Source organism: Ptychodera flava, assembly GCF_041260155.1.
Source record: "Ptychodera flava strain L36383 chromosome 23 unlocalized genomic scaffold, AS_Pfla_20210202 Scaffold_24__1_contigs__length_23054250_pilon, whole genome shotgun sequence".
NCBI classification, from domain to species: Eukaryota; Metazoa; Hemichordata; class Enteropneusta; family Ptychoderidae; genus Ptychodera; species Ptychodera flava.
Genome location: NW_027248278.1, coordinates 5188685 through 5212808, shown reverse-complemented (window position 1 = coordinate 5212808; position 24124 = coordinate 5188685). Strand labels below are relative to the sequence as shown.

Genomic DNA, 24124 nt, shown 5'->3' with positions numbered 1-24124 from the left:
CTCGTAACCAAATTGATTTACTAAGCTAATCTATTCTTTCTGCACAGTAAAACACTCAATAATAATCAAACGAACAGAAATGACCCATCGATGGCAAAAAGGGTTTTAATGAACAATGTTAATGTGCTGAATTCATTTCTAACTTACATTAACAACAATATTGAGAATGCGACAGCAGCACACTATAGTAGTCTTGGACTGTTGTGCTCCACTACTTACAACATTATGGTACAGAGTTGAAGGGTCATCACATTTTAAACATATTACCCAATAAATGTCTGCGCTCTTTGATGCTACGAAATGTTCGAATTCAGTTTATGGCATAGTTGCGATCCGTCAAACGGCTGTCAGAAGTTTAATGAATAACTTTAAATGGGAAATAACTATTGACACTTCTCAATATTTAAATACGTGCATACATTAAAACTCGCTGTTAACAACGTCATGATGACGTCATACGGATCAAAAATCATAGAGATCAAAAGAATGAATAGGAGGTTCATGTTGTTCCCAGGTTCTGAGCGTTCAACATAGAAAAGACAGCCGAAGCTTACTCATAGAAGACGAAAAACTTAAGACAACTACATCAGATGGAGAGGTGAGTCATCTTCTGTTGTTCAAGTGGTGTTTCGTGCATATTTTTCTAATTGTCGCGCTCTTGTTGGGCTGTTTTCATCCCTTGGCGTCTTTGAGACGGCAACTCATTCGAACATTGTGTTAGAAACTCCGTATCTAGAACGTTTGATGTCTCTCTTGGCCCAGAAATTACACTTTTGTTTCTCATTGTGTTCTTACACAACAAAAATGATGCAGAAGAACCTATCCTTAGAAACCGAAGCGAAAATCAAGTACCATGTCCATCATTTTGTTAGTGCTTTTGTCATATCTTAACTTCCGACATATATTCAAACAGAGTCTGACACTTTCTTATAGCATAATGATTTTGTGCAAATGTTTTACTACATAATGGGTTTGTTTAATGTCATCAGTAATGTGCCTCTTTAAAGCCGATATATGCTCATCGATTGTCTTGATATGGGAGCACTTGTAATCCTATTCCATCGGCAATATGTATGAGGATGGTCCCTGTTCAACCTTTATGAACTGTAAATCAGTGAAGATTAAAATGCACAGCTGTACGGCGGCTCCCAACCACTATGCTGTCTAACGAGCTGGATCGGCTTGTTTCACGTTTTTAACACCACGATTCACATGTCACTAATGTAGGCTGAAGCCTGACCACGATGTGATTTTAACATAATTAGAAGAATTTTAAAAATAATCCTGTACTTCACTGGTACCAGTGCAATATCATCTGATCTGGTGTAATGTGATCACGCTTTCTACTCTCTAAAATCAATCTTGCTGCTGCATTTTGTACCTTTTGTAGTTTTGAAAGCCTAACACCTAAAGTACCATATAAGAGAATATTGCAATAATCTAGCCTGGAAGTAACAAGTAACATACATACATACATACATACACACATACATACATACATACATACATACATACATACATACATACATACATACATACATACTTGATTAAATAGCATAGCTAACAGAGAAATGGACAATCAGTCGATGCAGAATTGTTAATAAATGATAGTTTTGAACAAGTATAGAATTCTAAATAACAATATAATCCCGTGAGTAATTCGTTCAACTTATATGTTTTTCGCTCTTCAGAAAAACCGGAAAAACAAACAGCGGAACATCTAGATGGTGTAATGCATTGTTATTTTTTGCTGGAACTTCTACAATTGTATATATTTGTTACTCTCCTGGAATTTACAAACATGTATTTCCTCCAATTAGGACGTGGGAAAGTACAAAGGTATGACATTTCATGATAATTTTATTTGTCTGATTTAATTGTACGTTTACTTGATTCGATACGAGTTGATTAATTAAATACCCAATTGAATATAAAACTAACTTGTACATTTGTAGATGCCGTGCTAAAATATAACATCTCTCTCTCTCTCTCTCTCTCTCTCTCTCTCTCTCTCTCTCTCTCTCTCTCTCTCTCTCTCTCTCTCTCTCTCTCTCTCTCTCTCTCTCGCTTATATGTATAAATTTGATCTTTTGGCAGTTCATGAAAGCGCATGTCAATGATAACAAAACAGGTGCGGCCATGAAGCTAAGTCAAGTTAACAAAACCGAAAAAGTAAAATCTAAAACTGGTGAAAGTACATCAAGACTAAACGTCAACAAAGAAGAGAAGGATGGTAAGAAACAACTTTATGACGATCAAGTAAAAATACAGCAGAAGGCAGATAACATAACAACTGCCAAGGTTAATGTTAGTCAACAACATAAGATAGCAAATGTAGACAAGTCTTCAAACTTCAAAGTTGATAAGCCGCACAAACAGGAACAAGTGGAAAAATCCCCGAGCAAAGGTATCAATCAACAAAATAAAACTGCATCAGTTCAGGAAACCGCGAAGACAGGGTCTGGCTCATTAACAGGTAGCAATACCATTTCTGACATTAGGGTCGACGACTGCAAACAAGTCAAGGAGTTTCCGAGGATCATGAAGTCTGGAAAACCCTGGCCCCCAGGCATGAACTTTGTCATTCCCGTTTACCTGCATGGGGGTGGCCCAAATAACTTTTACAACATGTACAGATGGACCGTAGAGTTTGCCATAGCACATCAACTTGGCATGGTAACTCATGATTTTAGCACTCATGGAACGCAAGAAATGGGGTCGAAAGGCAGGAGATTATTTAATCAAACCTTCGACCTCGAAAAGCTTCAAAAGCTTCTTCCCACAATTCTAATCGAGGATTTTCGTGCTCAGTGCGGCGGCTACATTGGGGAGGGCAACGTTGTTGCAGCTGTGCCGAGAAGACAGTACGAGACAAGGATTTGCCAAGATTACCGAAAAACCGGGAGCTATAACACATGTGGCTCGGGGTTTAGAGTAGAAATAGCACGTTTCCTGGGGAGCGATGCTCACGATATGCAATTAAGCTATAGAACAGAGTACGCAGAATTCAAAAACAGTCTGAAACTCGATAAAAAACAGGAAAGGAGATGCATTGCCTTCATGTGCATTGATGTGAATTACACATGCTCTGAAAGAGTGGAATCGCTCCTTGAGAAGCACTTTATCCGGGCACCTTACATTCGTCGCATGGCAGAGGAGGCTGCTGGGAAGCTTTGCCAAGGCAACTTTGCTGTTCTGCATTGGCGCAATAAAAGCGCAGAGACCTTGCAAACGTAAGTGTTAATCTTTCATATTTCAAATAAAGTTAAAGAAAAACATTCAAACCCGAAATGCCAGTCCTGGGTTCAAAATCTATCCCCTCTAAAAACTAATAATTTCACAAATCAATAGCTTAATAGTTAACTAACTGCTGAATACTGATTTATATCAACAGTAATGTAGAAATTGTTGGTGTTTATGCCGTGTAGGAATGGGCACTGTAGATTGTACGCAATTAAAATAACAATGTGTACTTATCATATCACAATGTCATTGCCGTTATTGACAAGGAAAAGTGAAATTTTGGAACGGGCTACTTAATTTACGACATAATTTTCACCGTTACATGCGAATTACATTATTAGGAATATCCTCCCTTCCAAAATGCTGCAAAAACACAAAATAATTCATATCTACTTACAGTAAGAGAAAGATTAGAAGAAGTATTTGAATCAATGGCCAATATTCGTATAACGCGATTTGCGAGAAATTTATATTTCTTGGAGCGTCTGCGTTAAGGCCATATTCGCTGTTTTCTTCATCTTAAATATGATGCTATGCCTTGAATCGACAGTGACAAAAATGTCCCAATCGTGAGTCCAGTATCAGAAATGAGAACTATCAATATTTCTGATCTCTCTCTCTCTCTCTCTCTCTCTCTCTCTCTCTCTCTCTCTCTCTCTCTCTCTCTCTTTTCTGATATCTCTCTCTCTCTCTCTCTCTCTCTCTCTCTCTCTCTCTCTCTCTCTCTCTCTCTCTCTCTCTCTCTCTCTCTCTCTCTCTCTCTCTCTCTCTCAGGTGCATACGCAAGAACTATGAGAAACGAGAAACGGAATGTAATATGAGAGCGTTCCGTCTGCTTCATGCTGCCACTCCGGGTATTGTTCGCCACCTTAACAAAATCATGAAGGCCGAAAAAATTCCCTGTCTGTATATAGCAAAACCGGTGTACCCGCAGGTGAGCCATCTGTCATATGTATGTTGGCACATGCGCAGTTAGAAGCTTTATAATACCAGTAACTTTCCATTTGTTATCATGCCCAGACATTCCTGCCACGTCGAATTCTCAATCGCAATAGAATCATTGTATGAGGCAAGCTGTTGTCTACGACCATGTGAAACTCTCGTGAACTGATTTCCTTTATTCCGTTCACGGAAGCCGAAGGGTTTTCATTTCATATTAGGACTTTTTTATCTTTTTTTTATTCCTGTGGAAAGTTCGCCTCCCCCTCCATATTTGTACAATCAATACATCTAGTTTCACTTGTTTGCTATCATACGTTAGTGTTCCGAATTATCCATTTTGGCTTGTTTTCATCCTAATTTGCGATGCAAATTATCGAAAGTACATGTAGTTAATTCAGAATAAACACTAAACAGGTTCTGTTTATACCCAGTTATTTGCAGAAATCTCGTTGTCTCTCGTGCTACATGTAGTTGTTCAGCATATTGTATTATGGCCCCACAGAATGTTTCAATTATCATAAATTGCGATGAATATCACTTGGCTGGAACACAATCTTTGACTGAAGCTATAACATCTGTATTTATATACTGTAAGAAATAGTTTGGTTGCAAATGTGAAGTACATTCGTTCTCCAGCCATCGATATACATTTGTCTGAAGTACCCAGTCTTTAGCGAGTGTTTATTTCTACCAACACTCTTTTTCGATAGGATAATACGATGTCCTTAGGGTAACTTAATTATATCTCAAAGAATCTTTCATCAGCGTGCTATTATTGAGCAGAATTCCTCACAAAAATGACTTTTAGAAGCACAAGGTTACAGGTAGCCTGAATGAAAGTTGCATAGTTTCCGGCACAAAGACGCTTTAGGGATACCACGTTAAACAGATGTTACTAAATATAAGGAATCGTCTGCGTGATTCCATGCACAAATAATTTGGATCCAAAATGTGTTGGACATTCAGAGCAAGCTGCCATGCTGCCAGTGACTACCACTTATCCGCTGATTGAAACTCAGATTTCTGTAATTTCATTTTCCATAATACGTTTGATATTTGATATTCATTAATCTGTTGCATATAGGAACGTTTATTTCGTATACGGTGCATGCCATAGCAATATAATATCCCACTTGCAATCAATAATACAGCTATGTTTTTTAAAGAACGTAAAAGTCTCTTTTGCGATGCAAAATATCAAAACTACACGTAATTAGTTCAGCATAAACAATCAGCAGGCTGCTGTTTATAGCCTGATATTTGCAAAATGCTAGGTCTCATTTCTTGAATGATATATAATAGTTTAGCATATTGTATTAAGGTCTCAAAGAATGTTTCGAGTATTATAAATTGCACTGAATTTCAGGCAGCGGGAACACCATCTTTGACTGAAGCTAAAGCATCTGTATTTGTATACTGTAAGAAATATTTTGCTCCGAATATGAAGTACATTCATTTTCCAGCCATCGTTACATATTATTCTGAAACACCCAGTCTTTCGCAAGCTCATCTGAATCATGTATTTTGAGTTGTAATCGGTGCTAAAGTTCATTGTGTAATGCAATTATCTTTGTCGACAGTAGTAATTCTTTCGACACACCAAGCCAAGTAGTTGCTGCAGGGAGTATAAAAAAGTGAGATTGACACACCGCATACAAGAACCTGTAGGTTTACTAACACAAGCTAAAGGAAGCATTCACCTCGAAACTGAAAGACTCAAACTTTTTCTCAAATTTGTCTCAAGGAAACCTTTCGGCGATTCTCTTTCGAAATTACCAATAAAAATCACGTGTTACAGTGTACTAGAAGTGAATGGGTACCGTATTGTGAGTTCGAACCCGATTAAAGCCACCGTATTTTCTAACCTGGGTTGATAGCTCTGCTGGTGGACAGAATTGTCCCCGAGGCTGTCTTTCGCCCAGTTTAAGCGTTGTATCCATTGCTTCGCTTCGATAAAGTATGTGTGCGATGTGTGAAAGTGAGCGTACGAGCGTGAGTGCTTCACAAACTCTACAGCGTGTGGAGAGGTCGCAGTCAGAAATTGTAACAACATTAGCTCGATTATTTAACCAATATTTTTGAGGTTGGGGATTTGGCCGAGCGGTTTTGTCTGTGACTTCTCCGATAGATGACTGGGTACCGTACGTGAGTTCGAACCCGATTGAAACCACAGTTATACCTACGATTTACAGATATTTGCAATTTAAAATGGCTGCTAGGTGTAAACTCTATCGAGAAAAATAAAACTTTCAATTTTCACAAAAATAAACCCGTGAAAACTGTATTGATTCCATGAGCTATACCAGATATGAACTGAAAATGCCCACGTGTTTCATTATATATTGCAGTTATATGCAAACTGAACCCTTGCCACATTTCTGCAACTTCATTGAAAGTGTTATGATCAACATAACGAATAATATTCACCACAGATTAATTCTAAATCCAAATATATATCCCCAATCAGGAAAGTTCATTAAAATATGCAAATAAGGAATTGATTGAAATGTTCTCATTAAATATGCAAATTAGGAATAGGCTGAAGTAAAAATGTTAAATGACTTTTAATAATCTCGTATCATAGTATCTTTAATGTACAAAACAATTTGTCAGCTTTGGTCTGGTCAAGACAGGTAAATATCCTTAATTAGGAAAGTTCATTAAATTTGCAAATAAGGTATTGGCTAAAGTAAACCAGATATGAACTGAAAATGCTCACGTGTTTCATTATATATTGCATTATGTGCAAGTTTGAACCTTTGCTACATGCTTTGCTACATTTAAAGAGTTATGATCAACACAATGAATTTCACCACAGATCAAATCTAAAGGTCATTAAGTATTCAAATATGTAATTAGCTGAAATAAAAATAATTAATTTCTTTGAGTACTGTCATTGTATCACAATATAGCATGTGTAATTACCTTTGGTCAAGTCCTTCAAGCTCTATATGCCAAACCGTGAAAGCTTGTTAGCTATTTATGCAAATTATGAATTAGCTGACATGAAAATGCAAAATGACTTTCAATACTGTTATAACCTGGTATAATGATCAATGTACACAGCATGTTTCGCCAAATTTTATCAAGTAAATGCCAGTATATATCCCTAATTTGGAAGGTTCATTAAATATGCATATTGGGAATTGGCTGAAAAAAATGTCAAATGACTTTCAATAATCTTGTATCATAGTATCTTTAATGTACATAGCAAGTTTTGCCAACTTTGGTCAAGTCAAAACAGATAAATATCGCTAATAAATGCGGGATATCGGACCGCAGGCGGGCGAAGATTGCATTATAAGCGCGCCAACCCAAACTCACTGCATGGACATCACATTTACGAAATCGAAGTCCAAAGTCAACTACGTCATTGTTAGAATAAGAGAGGTTTTCCATCACACGGGAGCATACACAACAAATTTTGCACAGATGGCGTTGCACTGGCATTGAAAAAGGGTGCATGGGAGCATGGGAACGCGGGCAGTTTCCCTCGCTATGGGTAGGAAATGCATTGAGCAAGACACACTTCCGGGTTCGCAAAAAAACGAGGATCCCATTTACGGGGCGCTCAAATATAACTATTTGCTGTGATACATAGCAGAGGCGTATATGTTGTGATGCTGAGAATAACATCAGTAAATAAATGACGGGTTTTAAAAGTTGACGTTTTTTGCGATGAAACAGACTTCTGAAGGTAGCTCGCTTGGGGAACACGTCATCCCGGCCGCTGTCCGCTTTGACCCCAGTAATTCACACTGGTTTTGGTCGGCCCCAGGTACCCAAGTCACTTCGACCCCGTCACACTTTTGCCTACATGTCCACGGAGACGATTCAACATATTCCACAACAAAGCCAAGACAAAAATTGAAAAAATCAATAAAATGGCTTCACAAAGGCTGAAATACACGATACTCGATGAAGTATGAAGTTTATGAAATGAAATCAAACTTGACAACACAAGTGTTTGTCTCGGGTAATACCACTTGAGGTTGAACTATTCTACAGACTGTTTTTTCCATACAGTGCAGTATTTGTCAGTGACAAATTAATCTTTGCAATACATTTTTTTGCGATGAGCTGGAAATTTGATTAATATCGAGTTAATGTACATAAATATTCCGTTATTTACTGGGACACGTTTATTTTCTCGATCCGCTATCTGCGGACTACGTGCTGAAGTACATTGACTGTTCATGTCAATGATCGTTTCTCCCTCTGCAGAGTTTCTGTATCCCGTTCAACAACGCTGTACCTCGATCACACGATAGTGACGCTATGTAGCTGTGCAGTATTGAATCATAAAATGGCCACCTCGTCTAACAGTAACACGTATTGTCGGGATTATCGTACGGAAAAAAGACTGCAAAAGTAAGACTTATGAATCTTCATCAGAATTGAACACATCATGATTGTACACGAGTATCAACCGTGAATGCACGTTGAGCTCGGCAGTTACACAAGCATGGTACGCTACATGCGTAGCCCTACGAGTATGGCGACAGTGTCCGGCTTTGGCTACGCCGGGGGCTACGCCGCCTGCCGGAGGTGGGAGGCGGCGTAGCCAAAGCCGGACACTCTCGCCATACTCGTAGGGCTAGCTACATGCACTGCCGCGATGCCGATCGTATGCATTCCAAGGCCTATCCCGGAATTTGTTTCACAAACAACCTCAAAGGAGAGCAAACATACTTCTATGGACAATGACGAATACGTTTCTTGGCGAAGCAAAATCAAAACAGTGCAGAAGTACATGAAGTAGGTCATGGCCTTGGACTCTGTGCACGAACCTGATTGGACACTTCAATACCTTTGACCCAAAGTTACGGTGGCCCAAAACTACCTGTTCTCCGCATTCAAAGTCTGCGTCGCAATCAAATGTTTTTCTCTCACATATGTCTCTGCATTCAAAGTCTGCGTCGCAATCAAATGTTTTTCTCTCACATATGTCTCTGCATTCAAAGTCTGCGTCGCAATCAATTGTTTTTCTCTCACATATGTCTCCGCATTCAAAGTCTGCGTCGCAATCAATTGTTTTTCTCTCACATAAGCTTATGTCTCCGCATTCAAAGTCTGCGTCGCAATCAATTGTTTTTCTCTCACATATGTCTCCGCATTCAAAGTCTGCGTCGCAATCAAATGTTTTTCTCTCACATATGTCTCCGCATTCAAAGTCTGCGTCGCAATCAAATGTTTTTCTCTCACATATGTCTCCGCATTCAAAGTCTGCGTTGCAATCAAATATTTTTCTCTCACATATGTCTCCGCATTCAAAGTCTGCGTCGCAATCAATGTTTTTCTCTCACATATGTCTCCGCATTCAAAGTCTGCGTCGCAATCAAATGTTTTTCTCTCACACTGTCTCCGCATTCAAAGTCTGCGTCGCAATCAAATGTTTTTCTCTCACATATATCTCCGCATTCAAAGTCTGCGTCGCAATCAAATGTTTTCTCTCACATATATCTCCGCATTCAAAGTCTGCGTCGCAATCAAATGTTTTTCTCTCACATATGTCTCCGCATTCAAAGTCTGCGTCGCATTCAATTGTTTTTCTCTCACATATGTCTCCGAGGTATGCCTCAGTGTACGTTATTCCGCGAAGCATAATTTCTATCGAACAGCGCTCTCAGACGGTCGCTATTGACAACGACGAACATTGTATCAAGTTATTTTCAATAGATTATCGATCGAAAATTTGTTTGGACGCCGCTTGTGCCGGGCGCCCGTGTGTTGAGGTCACGTCATAAACATTTCCACAATAACCCATATATTGACTTATACACTTAAATATCAACATTGAAGGTATCCGTTGGTTTCCTGTACTGAAATTAAATCGACGACAATTTTTTTAGTTTTGGTGATACTTTTACGTACGTTTCGGCACATTTTGGCGCACCTCGGCGTAGTTTGGCGCCATTGTGAACGGGGGGGGGGCAACACGCGAGTGAGCGAGACAACAATGTATCAATTTCGGACAAAAGGATATCGATCGATAACGTTCACTGCACGATTACAGTGGAGACTCTACGCCGTTCGCCTCTGTTCTGGGCTATTGACAAAGGTTGAGACGACCCAAACTAGCCAAAATTAGCCAAACCAGCATAAACCACCAAAAACGACCCATATCATCAAGTAAACGACCTAAAACAAACATTCTAGGTATTCAGGGATACAATAAAACTCCACCTTCTGGAGAAACCGTCGACAGAATTGCGGGCAGCCATGTTGTTGGTACTATCAATTACCAAGTTGTGGGGCTCATTTCGATGACACAACTGAAAACGAAAATAACTTCAGCATCGTAACTGGGCTCACCGAAGGAGGGCGCTTTTTTAAACTTTATGTATGTATGTATGTATGTATGTATGTATGTATGTATGTGTGTGTATATGCATGCATGCATGTATGTATGTATGTATGTATGTATGTATGTATGTATGTATGTATGTATGTATGTATGTATGTATGTATGTATGTGTCTCCACATATAAATGTAGACATGCATGTTTCCTGTAATATGCCCTTGTATCAATATGGCCATGTGAGGGCGCTGTTTTTTTAAAGCGACCACCCACTTAATCTGTTATTTGCTAGATCTTCAACTTTCCATGGTAACCTGCATGCACGCATATATATGTTTGTGTGCATGCATGCATGCATGCACATATATGCAGGTATGTGTATGTACATGTATGGAACCAGGGCCACGGCACATGTTATCTTAATATTTGGTTTGTAGAATTTATTCAAATAAATTAATATTGGTATCAAAAAAATGTGAATGAGCTGTAAAAATGTAATAAACTAAAAACTTTGATCTCATTCCTTGGTAAGCCACTAAACACGACAACGGGGAAATTCCCTGTGCTACACTTTACGTTGTAAAAGCAGTAACAATCTTGCACAGCGCCCTCTATTGAAGAAACAAACCGAACCCCTTAACTCGTTGATGGCATGTATAGGAATTTGCAATGATCGAAAATGCCGGCTGGTTTTCGCCGTTTTTGGGGCGGTTTCTCCAGAAATCTGAGACATATTTCATCCCTGTGCTTATTTTAGGTCGTTTACTTGATGATATGGGTCGTTTATGGTGGTTTATGGTGGTTTGGCTAATTTTGCTAGTTTGGGTCGTCTCAACCTTTGTCAATAGCCTCTGTTCTGTGTTATTCTTGCAGTTTACTGGGATTTTCATAGTTAATATTCGCCAAAATTTGGTATAAATTACAACAACCTGACTGGTATTTGGTCTGTATAATTTAAGAGACGCTAACGATTAAAATGGGTCAATATTAGACCCTGATTCTGCATATGCAAACGCTGTAAGATCGCCATTTTATTGAGGGCAGGAGCAAAAATTCAGCGATCGGAAAAATAAAATGCAACTAAAACAAGTTTCGTCGAGAAATTCAAAAAACTAAAACGACAGCAATTTTGTATATATATCAAGGAAACACCGTGCCACTTTTCACTATAATTGGTTCAGAATTGAGAAATTTGAAGGAGTGATAGTTGTACGGTCTGTTCAGTACATTAAACGCGATTGTTTTCTATGGGAAATCGAGCAGATTAGACACATCGTAAAATGAAAAATACATCTGAAAAAACCCGTTGGTTTAACTTTTTCATTTCGCTGTTATTTTGTATAATATTTGGTATGACACATATCATGAAGGATAACTAAAACTATGGTTTTATTTTTTTTAGTTTCTCTCTTGTTTTTATGAAATGACGAGTTGAAAATCGTTTTGCTGTCGACTGTGTTTTTACTTGATTTTGCATATGTCTCTTATCGCTTACGTATTTTTGGAATTCCCTTGTGAAATTCTTCCCAAAATATTATAATTATAAGGACAGCATATACAGGAAATAGGACCTGTTGCTCTTTCATTAATATTTAGATGTGCAGCAAGGAAATACGGCGAAATTTTCAACATGACGCGGGAGGTGAAATTGACTCTCCGAACGCGCACTCCACGTATGTGTGGCAAAAATTCGGGACGCTATATACCGTACAAAATGGGGCGCCTTTGGGCCGTAGTGCACTAGCGTCTCTTAGATTATACAGACCAAATACCAGTCAGGTTGTTGTAATTTATACCAAATTTTGGCGAATATTAACAATGAAAATCCCAGTAAACTGCAAGAATAACACAGAACAGAGGCGAACGGGCGTAGATTCTCCACTGTAATCGTGCAGTGAACGTTATCGATCGATATCCTTTTGTCCGAAATTGATACATTGTTGTCTCGCTCACTCGCGTGTTGTCCCCCCCCCCCCCGTTCACAATGGCGCCAAACTACGCCGAGGTGCGCCAAAATGTGCCGAAACGTACGTAAAAGTATCACCAAAACTAAAAAAATTGTCGTCGATTTAATTTCAGTACAGGAAACCAACGGATACCTTCAATGTTGATATTTAAGTGTATAAGTCAATATATGGGTTATTGTGGAAATGTTTATGACGTGACCTCAACACACGGGCGCCCGGCACAAGCGGCGTCCAAACAAATTTTCGATCGATAATCTATTGAAAATAACTTGATACAATGTTCGTCGTTGTCAATAGCGACCGTCTTAGAGCGCTGTTCGATAGAAATTATGCTTCGCGGAATAACGTACACTGAGGCATACCTCGGGACATATGTGAGAGAAAAACAATTGAATGCGACGCAGACTTGGAATGCGGAGACATATGTGAGAGAAAAACATTTGATTGCGACGCAGACTTTGAATGCGGAGACATATGTGAGAGAAAAACATTTGATTGCGACGCAGACTTTGAATGCGGAGACATAAGCTTATGTGAGAGAAAAACATTGATTGCGACGCAGACTTTGAATGCGGAGACATGTGTGAGAGAAAAACAATTGATTGCGACGCAGACTTTGAATGCAGAGACATATGTGAGAGAAAAACATTTGATTGCGACGCAGACTTTGAATGCAGAGACATATGTGAGAGAAAAACATTTGATTGCGACGCAGACTTTGAATGCGGAGAACATTTGATTGCGACGCAGACTTTGAATGCGGAGACATATGTGAGAGAAAAACAATTGATTGCGACGCAGACTTTGAATGCAGAGACATATGTGAGAGAAAAACATTTGATTGCGACGCAGACTTTGAATGCAGAGACATATGTGAGAGAAAAACATTTGATTGCGACGCAGACTTTGAATGCGGAGAACAGGTAGTTTTGGGCCACCGTACAAAGTAATATTATTCATCAGCACTTCCATGCCATGAGGCTAGGTAGAGAACGTATTAGCCCTGCGTACGATGCTGTGTGTTCCGCTACAGCTAATAATAGCCCCGCTCACCACAGCCCTGCAAAGGCCCGTACGTAGAGTTGGTGACTTCAAATCCATTTTTGGACTTGACGTAAAAAGCCAAATTACTGCCGAAATTCAGCGTTCTTGGGCCCAAGTCGATATCCCTGCCTACCTCAGCTACTCGATCGCTTCCAAAAATGCCAGTCTTTTATTCTTTTTTCGTAAATAACCGTCGATGTCGGCAACTCTCTCGCTAGCCCTGCGTACGTACGCAGTGTACGCTGTGCATTCCCTGTGTGCGTTCCTAACACACAGCGTACACTGCGTACGTACGCAGGGCTAGCGAGAGAGTTGCCGACATCGACGGTTATTTACGAAAAAAGAATAAAAGACTGGCATTTTTGGAAGCGATCGAGTAGCTGAGGTAGGCAGGGATACGACTTGGGCCCAAGAACGCTGAATTTCGGCAGTAATTTGGCTTTTTACGTCAAGTCCAAAAATGGATTTGAAGTCACCAACTCTACGTACGGGTCTTTGCAGGGCTGTGGTGGCGGGGCTATTAGCTGTAGCGGAACACACAGCATCGTACGCAGGGCTAAGAACGTATGTACTCATTTCTGGCGATCGAGCAGCGAGGGAAACAATCAATTACCAAGGATAAAGCTAATTTGCTAAACGATATTTTATCTTGAATAGTGAGTTGAATGAGTAATAAAATATCATATTTTTAATGTTCAATACGAGGTTGAAACACGGAGGGACCGTGGTTGAAACCAGAGCTATCCAGCTGCAGCTGTAGCAACCTGGACAAGCACATTTCACAGCGCCCTCAAACAGTCGATTGTTTTCACTTGTCATACGCGGCATAACAGAAAAATTAAAACTTTCATAACTTCATTAATATCCAAGCCACGCCCACCAAAACCTTTTCAGTTCTAGCCATTTGAATTCTGAAGATGTCTACTAAATTTGACTGAAATACGTTCAGCCGTTTTTGAGAAAATGGACCAACAGACAGACAGACACACAGACAGACAGACATCGCTGCGACATATGCCCACGTGTTCACACGTGAGCAATAAAATGAGCCTCCGCAAGAGGTATTTTTAAAGTATGAGAATCCAAATATATGCCACCGAGTTTCATTGTACCTTAACTGCCTACCTTCTCGTTCCTTTAGCCACTCCTAAATAGCCAAGCTGTATTTTAATAAACAGAACACTTCCTAAAGAGTCCTACATAAGCTTGTGAGCTAACTGGACCTCCTGACAGTATATTGATTGATTTAAATTGGTCAATATAGTCTCAGAGATCTTCACTGTTGCCCATGTTAATAACATTATGTCAGTTATTTCTTGAATTCAGCTGAAGAATGTGGAGTCTACCAGTTTGTCATTGCTTCCCCGCTTTGGTCTGTAGGCTAATCTAAACGCGGCTTTGGTTTTTGATGAAATATTCAACGGCTCGCCCATTAATCAGATGCCGGCCCTGCAAGTTGAAATTATACACAACAATCCTTCATGAAGCTTAAGCACAGATAGTGAGGATTTCCACATTTCCACAAGTAATTGTGTGCTGTACTTGAAGCATCATATGAGAAAGATACACTTCACACTTTTGAGGTTGTACGCGCCTCGAAACTTAGATTCTTAGATCTTTTCACAACTCATACATAAGGAAACTTTCAATCGTACTCATACCAAATAAGTTGTTACAATATAAATCAGGGGTCCCTGTGCAAGTTTTAGTGCAACAGAAACAAGTGAAGCAACATTTGCCGATATTTAAAATTCAAAATGGCCGCCATCTCTGTGATAACACAATGTGGAAAAAAATTTCGATCTTCAAAGAAATTGACGGTAAAAACTATTCTTACTTCAAAACCTTCAAAATTTGCCCTACAAGTGGTAGACCAAAAAGTATTGTAAAAGTACAAAATTTAGAATATCTGTCCCCGAAACGCATTCTATCAGTGTGCGTCCCAGTGAGCGTTCCTGGACGTTGGAAGAGAGGAAGCCATATGTTTCACTATAATAACTTCTGATCGCTCACAACATGACAACACAGATTTTCTGTTTTCGGCAAAGGCAAGGTGGATGGCTCTTTTCGAGCAAATAGCGAAAACTTTAAATTTATTATTTGACAATGGCAATCCAATTTCTTATCCAGACTCCAGCGTGCAAATGTCCGAGTCCGAAGCTCCATCGTCATCATTTTTATGTATTTCTAAAGATTTTGTTTGTCTGTGTATATCGTCTCACATTATATTCCCCCAATTAAGTCTAGTCGGCATATCAGGTGTGTAACTTACCAATATAGCCTCTATATGTTACGTCTCACTTTATTATTGACAAGTGAATTTTAGTGTAGACTTGTCTACGATGTATGTACTAAAATTAACAATGTACAGTATGTACTGAATACCTTGTACAACAACATACGATCTAGGGAGATAAATAAGAAAGTTTTTTTTTTATGTTGAGCAAAATAATGAAAATATCAAAGTTAATGCTGCTGTCCCTTTAATGTTTTCTCGGCCTGATTGCTCCACGACGCTGCGGTATTTTTTTCCTGTGGTTACCAAAGCAAGACGGATGTTTCTCTGATTATACCTGTATTCGCCATGACGCAGTTTGTGTGGAATATGACCAGGTCTGAGAAAGCAGTCGGGAGACGAAGTCATCTTATACTAAAGATGATTTCGGAAGGCGAGGTTCCCGTAGATAAAGCACTTTTGGCGGGAAAAGTTTCTATGAGTCACGAGAAATGTACATGATGGATTAGACATATTGTCTCAGCAGATTGAATCTCTGATTTGTAAAATATACAGTGATAGGAAGCGGTGCTTCATAGCTGAAATCTTAGAAGGAATTTTATCTGAGTATCTAAAGTAAGACACCGTACTAACAATGAAGTAATGCAAGGACATATTTCCTAACACCGTTGTCGCACCGATAAAAGTAATGACACATGTTACCCTCGCTACACAATATTTCAACAGCGGTATATCAGCGGGCTTATGCACCAGGTGGGTCGCGTTGTGGGAACAATACGGCGTCTCTGAGAAGATTTTGAGTAATATTTCATTTAATTTATAAGGTTTTCACAACATTTGGTATTTATGTGAACTGTTGGAAAAGTTAACGTATCAAAAGCCGTACAATTAATCTGATTTGTACCACATTTATTAGGACAAATACACAAGTGGCTTGAACACTGTATGATCAGACGCCAATATGATTGTAATTACTCGGTCTGGCTTTAAAAAATTGTAGACTGTCAGGTTTTGTCTCCATATTGCGCTCTTACATTTCTGCCAGCTATCGAATCATTTTTATGTTTTAATTCATAGTGCCTTTGATATCTGTTCTGCAGTTTAAGGAGCTTGTCAGCACATCACAGGAAAAATTTCAATTTTAGAGAGGTTGATGCAAACTTTTAAATAGCAAGCAGTTTTCTACGATAAAAAGTTTAATTGTAACATCATTGCACGTATTTGCTTTGGTTTGTCTTACTAAAAATAATTTTTATATATCAAACAAATCATTAAATATGCAGTACCATTGGTAAAAAATCAACTGCTCTTAGGGTTCATGTATACCTGCATTGTTCCCAAATATGAAATGCCCCCAATGCAGTTGTGGGTAAATCCATTGACCTCTTAATCCAGGGTCTATCGTGGTAACATATCGTAGGTGTAACCGTTGCTCTTTAAGCCTATTAGTCTACCGATTACAGTGCAGCTTCCAGCTGGGAACTGTGATGTTACAGCCGGTCAGAATCAGTTTGACAGACATGAAAAAAATGAAGTAGCGCGACACCCAATTTTAATCTGATTTTGAAAATAAAGGTATACGTGTATTCAGTTATACTCTCCATTACCAATTCGATTTCATTTAGTTCAAGGTTTGGCCATTTTCGTAGAGCGCAATTCTACATCAATACAGGATCATGTATGATGTTGCTAACAGGAGAAGCTATTATTACTGAGAGAACATAATACATTACTTATTGATGACCTCTGACCTCATCTTAACATTATATGAAATATATTATGATGATTATGAAATATATTATGATTAGACATTTTAGGACGAAACACATCACATACATTTTGTCTTCAAATTGGTGGCACTCCCAAAAAGACATGCACGAAATTTCATGACTTTTGAAAAATGCTCTCGCAAAAAATTGCTAATCACCTCTAACTTCTGTCAAATCCCTCTGAGGGGAGAATTCAAAATTATAGCAAGTCAGAAGGGGAGATTTGAATGTCAGCACATTCTGAGTTTGTTAGTGCCGTAATTTGAAAAAAATCTTAGAATCTTTTTTTTATTCTATTTCACCCCCTCCAGAGGTATTTGTGTGTGCAGCTTTACTCAAAGTAATTTTTTTTTTTTTTGGGGGGGGGGGGGGTCATGACATTTTTGTCATCTTAAAAGGGAGGGTCATCTACTTTTTGGTGCAGTTGGTAGGGGGTTCACTTGTTTTGACTGATGCACAGGAAGACTTTGCCGGCCATAATAACTTAACGCTCCCTAAGGTGGGCAGCGATAATAGCAACGTGTGTTTGCTGAAATGTCAGGTGACAAGGATAATCTGTGACCACGAGTTCACAAATATGCCTATCAATCAGTAACTGCAAGTGCTACATCCTTCATATTTGGCGGGATGAAGCACCTTATCGCACTCTATCCTTCTATTTAATTATCCATACCATATATAGGTGCACGCTTGCCTATATGCGCAGGGATGTCTCGAGACTCGGCCATTGCTGCTATCATTCGTAGACTCTTAGTTATATTTTCTGTTTATTATGCGATTCTGCACTGTATTCTCCAGAGAAGACACAAACTAGTTTGCATATATATATATATATATATATATATATATATATATATATATATATATATATATATATATACTAAGGTATACAGATGTCCTCGTGGGAAATTACAGTGCCCGATGCTAAAGCAGGGCGTTTTAAATAATAACTCAAATTACTTCAAGTAAAGGTAATGATATCTGTTACATAAGTTTCATGCATCCTACAATCATCAGACAGAAGAAGTGAAAGGAATTTTAGCTCAACAGTCTGATATATATGATCGGGACGTACCATTGTATTTGTAGGTGCTGTTAATATTGATAAATAATATTTGTTTTGGTGGCAACATTTTGAAATAAACTCAGAGCGTTCGTTTAACAGCGTAGATTTTTCAGCATTGATAATGTGTGGCTTTTCTGACATACAATGATTGTACCGCTTGCTTATGTTGGAGGAGTTCAATGCTTTGTCAATAGTTTACAATGAGATGTAAGACCCGCTTCTTATGTTTAAAGGACCACACGAACTTGGAGAGCTCCGTGCAGTGCTGATACCTTTCGTTCCGGAACGATGGCATGTGATTAGCGAAGCGCGTCTCGAAGGTGTTATCAGTGAGACCCATGTAAACCTTCTCCGTGTTGTCCCCGTTGATACCTTGGCCTCAGAAACCACACCTTTGACGTGACAGTTACCCTTCAAGGGGTATGTAGACTTGTCCCGGCAATTACAATGAGCTGCTCAATCTTTTCGTTGGTCTCCGGCGATTACTCTCTTATTATGCAATTATACTAACCATATTTTTCATACAGCTGTAACTCTGTTTAATTATATTTCTATTGAAGATCTTATGAAGCTTAGACCCCTTTGGAAAGTGTTTGTCAACAAGTTGCAGGAATCTGTCAACAAGTTTGAGAAAATTTCTTGCCGATATTAGTTTACACGTTCTTGCTGATATATATATATATATATATATATATATATATATATATATATATATATATATATATATATATATATATATTATATATAATATCAGACTTCTGTCTGATGATTGCAGGGTGCATGAAACTTAAGTAACAGATATTATTACTTTGCATTACATTGTACTTGAAGTAATTTATATTATTAACTGCTTTCCGCATCGAGCACTGTAATTTCCCACGAGGACATCTTTAGACTTCGAGATATATATATATGTATGATATATTATATATATATATATATATAATATATATATATATATATATATATATATATATATATATATATATTATATATATATACTCTATCTGAGGATTGCAAGATGCATGAAACTTAAGTATATAGATTTCATTACTTTGTACTTGAAGTAATCTGTTTTTATATATATAATATATATATATATATATATATACTATATATATATATATATATATATATATATATATATATATATATATATATATATATATATATATATATATATATATATATCAAGACTTGTTTGTATCGTCTCAGAGAGGTAAAGTGCTCCATGCAGGGATGCAGAGCAATATTACAATAAATATGCGAACACATCAAGTATGTTTGGTACCTATTACTTGAGTTTCACGCGTACACGCGATCTTCAGATTTGTAGATTTTATAGTGTGAAATTTGCTTCAGGTGCTTACCTATAAGTATCAGGTTGGGTGAAACCATTTGATGTGTTGGGTTGGACTGATATTTGTCAAGTAAATGTTTCTCGTGTTGGCACTTGGAGATCAACTCGGAACGCTTGAATTGTTTAAAAGGCTGCATTGATCATGAATAGTTTCTCTGTAAGACAAAGGTTGCATTTTTAGACACATTTGAGTGACTCCTTGCTTTTGCTGGATTGACCATGATATATTAAATGGTTTGTCCTGAGATTTCAAGTGACTGACATACTTTGATAATACTGTTGATGTATGCCTTGCTTCGGAAAGATTGCACATTTGCGTAGCGTGTTTTAAACGTGTTGTCTGTTAGACCGATGTAAATTTTCGCCTCATTGGCGTTGCTTGTAACAGTAGCTTTATAGATTATAGATTTAGACTGGCAAACTCCCTGGAGTGAGCAGTCGTCTTGATACGGCATTTATGTACGTCAGTAAGTTTTTATCATTGCACTGGATGACCCGTTGTTGTGTGATTTCATAATACTGTCCATGTTCTGCATGCAGCTGTAGCTTAACTTGACTGTATTTCTGTTGAGAACTTTTTAGAATTCCTTTCCGACGTTGGTTTTCAAATTTGTTTTTGTATTTAAGGTGTTTTATTGGTAACATTTTCTTTAGTAACAGTAACTTAAATTAAAATGGAGTACAGTGCTTAGTTATCTACAATTTTGTGTAAAATTGAAATCCTTTTGCTGCAATGTTTTTCTAATTTGTCTTTTTCCAGAGCTATTTCGTACTCTAGATGGAAGTTGAATTTCACTTGCAACATAAAAGCTGCAAAGTGTGGTTTACTCTGTTTCATTTTCATGGTATAGATGTGTCTTTTGGCTAACAGTAGCAAGTTAACTGTAGGGTGGGTTGAACCATGTAATTCTACGCTGTCTGCTTCTTGTTTTATTTGCCAGCTTTTCAACACATGTGTAATTTAACTGGACATCATACCCACTGGCCTTAAGTGCCTCACTGTAAATATCACTGCATGCCTTGCTGAACAGACTCTCATCGCTGGGTATCGAGGAGATGCGCTTTCCAACTGTATCGGGGTTGTGTTTAATTATGGAGGGAGGGTGATTTGATTTGTTATTGACATATACCGTGTTGTCGTTAGGTTTTCTGTATAAGTACATCGATGGTTCCTTTCAGCCCGAGGTCATTGAACGTCTCTGATAAGTCCTTTTTCATTCTGTTTGCTTTCCTGTCAGTAGCGTTCTTTATAACACCCAAGCCGTCATCTCTCTATATATAGACCAATGTTGTTTTTATCGAAGGATGAAGCAAGTATCTTGAGAATATAAAGCCCCACCAGTTCACATACCTCAGCTCTGTCGTAACTTCCTAATGTAACGTCATACAAACTGGTGCTATCACGTTTCATCCATGGTACAGAGTCATCAAATAAGAGTAATTTCCTTGAATCCATAACGATATCAACATCCCTATCTAAGTGCCGACACGAAAACAAATTTTACTTGTCAAATTTCAATCCAACCCACCACACCAAATGCTTTGACCAAACCTGATACTTATATGTAAGCACCTAAAGCAAATTTCACACAATAAAATCTACCTATCTGACGATCGCGGTATGCGTGAAACTCGACGAGTAATATATACCAAACATACTTGATGTATTCTCATATATATATATATATATATATATATATATATATATATATATATATATATATATATATATATATATATATATATATATATATACGTATTTCTTATTCTCTTTCCAAACAAGAGTATAGAAGAGTACCTCAGCGTTACTGATCTACGTGTTTTCGCCATCCGCGATATCATTGCGATGGTTCCATCGTTGAAGGCATATGAGTACGACAACTACGTGAAGTCCTTGGTCGAACAGGAAATGGCAGAAAGTGAGTAAAGGAAATAGGGACAATTGAATAGATACGTTCATGTATTTACTACTTTGAAGATCGTAAGGTGACAGTATTTGAAGTACAATGCATCTCCGGGCTCAGACATTCTTACTCTCTAATTGCTACAATACTGTTCTGGTCGACAGCTCTCTGTGGGCCCTTCATAAAGCTCACTGGGTAAATAAGGATTTCATCGTCTTAAATCGTTTCAAAATCGAAAAACACCATGTTTCTTTAATACGAATATTTTCTCGGTGACACCCCATTTTCGTTCTTGATTTTCGAAGGGAATAATTGCCAGTTAACTAAAAGAAATTTTGAGGAAAAAATCAAATTTTTGTGTAAAGGCGCGTACTACTTGAAAGACATTGTATCACTTGCTGTAGGCAAAGAGACCCTTTGATATCTGTTTCTACTATTCCAAAGCATTATTCCCACATGATAGCATCGCAAACTGTGATTAACATGCATTAACGATGACTGCAATAAAGACATAATGGCACTGACCAAATACCGACCCCGAGATTTGTGTCTGCTTATGTCTGGTACCGTGGCTGCTTCACATTAGCGTATAAACGAGTTCTTGCGAATTCATTGAAGTTTTTAAAAATATTGTAAGTTCTTCCCCGGTAGATTTCTGACAAAATGAAAAGTTGTCTACCTACCAATTTTATGTCCAGGGGATACGCTATGTAAAACTCGCATTTTCCACATCTCATTACAGTCTCTGGTTTGTCATTTTCAGTTGCTCCCTTGTTCTTTGCTTCAAGGACGTCAAACTGGTCATTCTACGTGGAATTTACCAGAGACATGCGCAAAAAGAAGACGATTAGCGTGCGAGATTTTCCAGGGCTGTCCGAAGAGTTGTTAAAAAAATCTGGTGGACTGTAGAGGCATATTTAAGGGCAGTCAGAACAAAAAAAAAATGAATTTGTATTGTGGGTCTGCGTTTATGAATAATTACCATTTAAGTGAATAATATTTACAATTCGAGAGTGAATGAGTTGGAGACACAGCATCTGCAAACGTAAAGAGTGTAGTAACCGGCTAAGTAGGAAAGTTGGTGTCTACGACCATCGGTTACATGGTAGACACAACTCTTACTATTGGTGGGATTTTATCCATAAAGACATGGTATTAAAATTTGTGTTGTGAAGACAAAGTATTATAAATCTAGCTGGTGAATAAACAGAAAAATGAATATGATTGTGAATATTTCTTTCTCCAAAACACCTCACAAACACGTTGTAGTTTGAAATAGGAAACCATTAAAAGCTATCAGTGTCTAGGATGCGAAGACTTAGGTAATAAGACATTTAAAGTAGAACGCGCCTCGTGGACAGAAATTCGAGCTTTCCAATTTTATCAATTTTCTTCTGTCCTACCACTTGTGGGGGCTCATTTTAAAGCTCTTGATGAAAGAAAAGTGTCAACCGTCTTAGTTTTTCGAAATTCTAAAATTATATTTTTCCTCATAGAGTTAACACAGGGATGGCGGCCATTTTGAATTTAAAATTTCTAGAAATCTTAGGTAATTTGTGTCTCTAGTACCAAAGTTTGCACGGCGACCTCCGATTTTTATTCTTGCTTTGGCAAGAGAATGGCTCATTTTCATTGAGGAAAGTATGAGCAAAAGTTTAAATCTTTCATTTTCGAAACGCATATTACCTTAATTAAAGTTTGTAATCCGTTACTTACCAGTAGGCCTAATACAGGACACGATTGGAACTAATTTGGGATAATTGGATTTTCGTATTTCTTAAATCTCTCAAACGTGTTAGGTGCCAGAGTGTTGAAAGTGTGTAATGTAAAAAGAAAAGCAGATGAAATTACATTTGTAGATTAAATCGGCATTACTTCACCATCAATTATCGCAAATGAGTTCCAATCGTGTTACAGGTAATTTAACATAGCCCAGCTTAGCGATAGACACTACATGCCATACTCCTTTTCTTTGGCGATCTCTCGTAAGACAATGGTAACAACTTCTGCTCACTATCTTAATTTGGGTCCAGGCAAAGACTGTTTCTCGAATTCAACAAGGATTGAGACCTTCATAAAAATAGTTTACTTCAAAACAGGCTGTACATTATATGTCAATGATACATTCACAAATCTAAATAAAGGTGTAAGAAAGGAGCATGTTCAAAAAATACTGTGTGTATAAGCCTTAATAAGTATGATGTCTATGTCAGCCCTGCTGTCAAGGTTGTTTTTATTCGGGCTGCCAGTCTGAGCCCACTTGGAAGTCGTTGCCTACCTGTGTAGCTTAC

General features: G+C 38.1%; 1 protein-coding gene across 1 annotated transcript; it reads left to right on the top strand.

Annotated features, from left to right (window-relative positions):
- Window positions 1-1695: 1695 nt before the first annotated feature.
- Window positions 1696-23753, top strand: LOC139124533 (uncharacterized). Its single transcript, XM_070690674.1, has 5 exons — window positions 1696-1839; window positions 2098-3233; window positions 4018-4177; window positions 21713-21848; window positions 22597-23753. Exons 2-5 carry the CDS (start codon window positions 2101-2103, stop codon window positions 22740-22742), a joined length of 1575 nt encoding a protein of 524 aa, XP_070546775.1. The 5' UTR covers window positions 1696-1839; window positions 2098-2100; the 3' UTR covers window positions 22743-23753.
- Window positions 23754-24124: the final 371 nt, after the last annotated feature.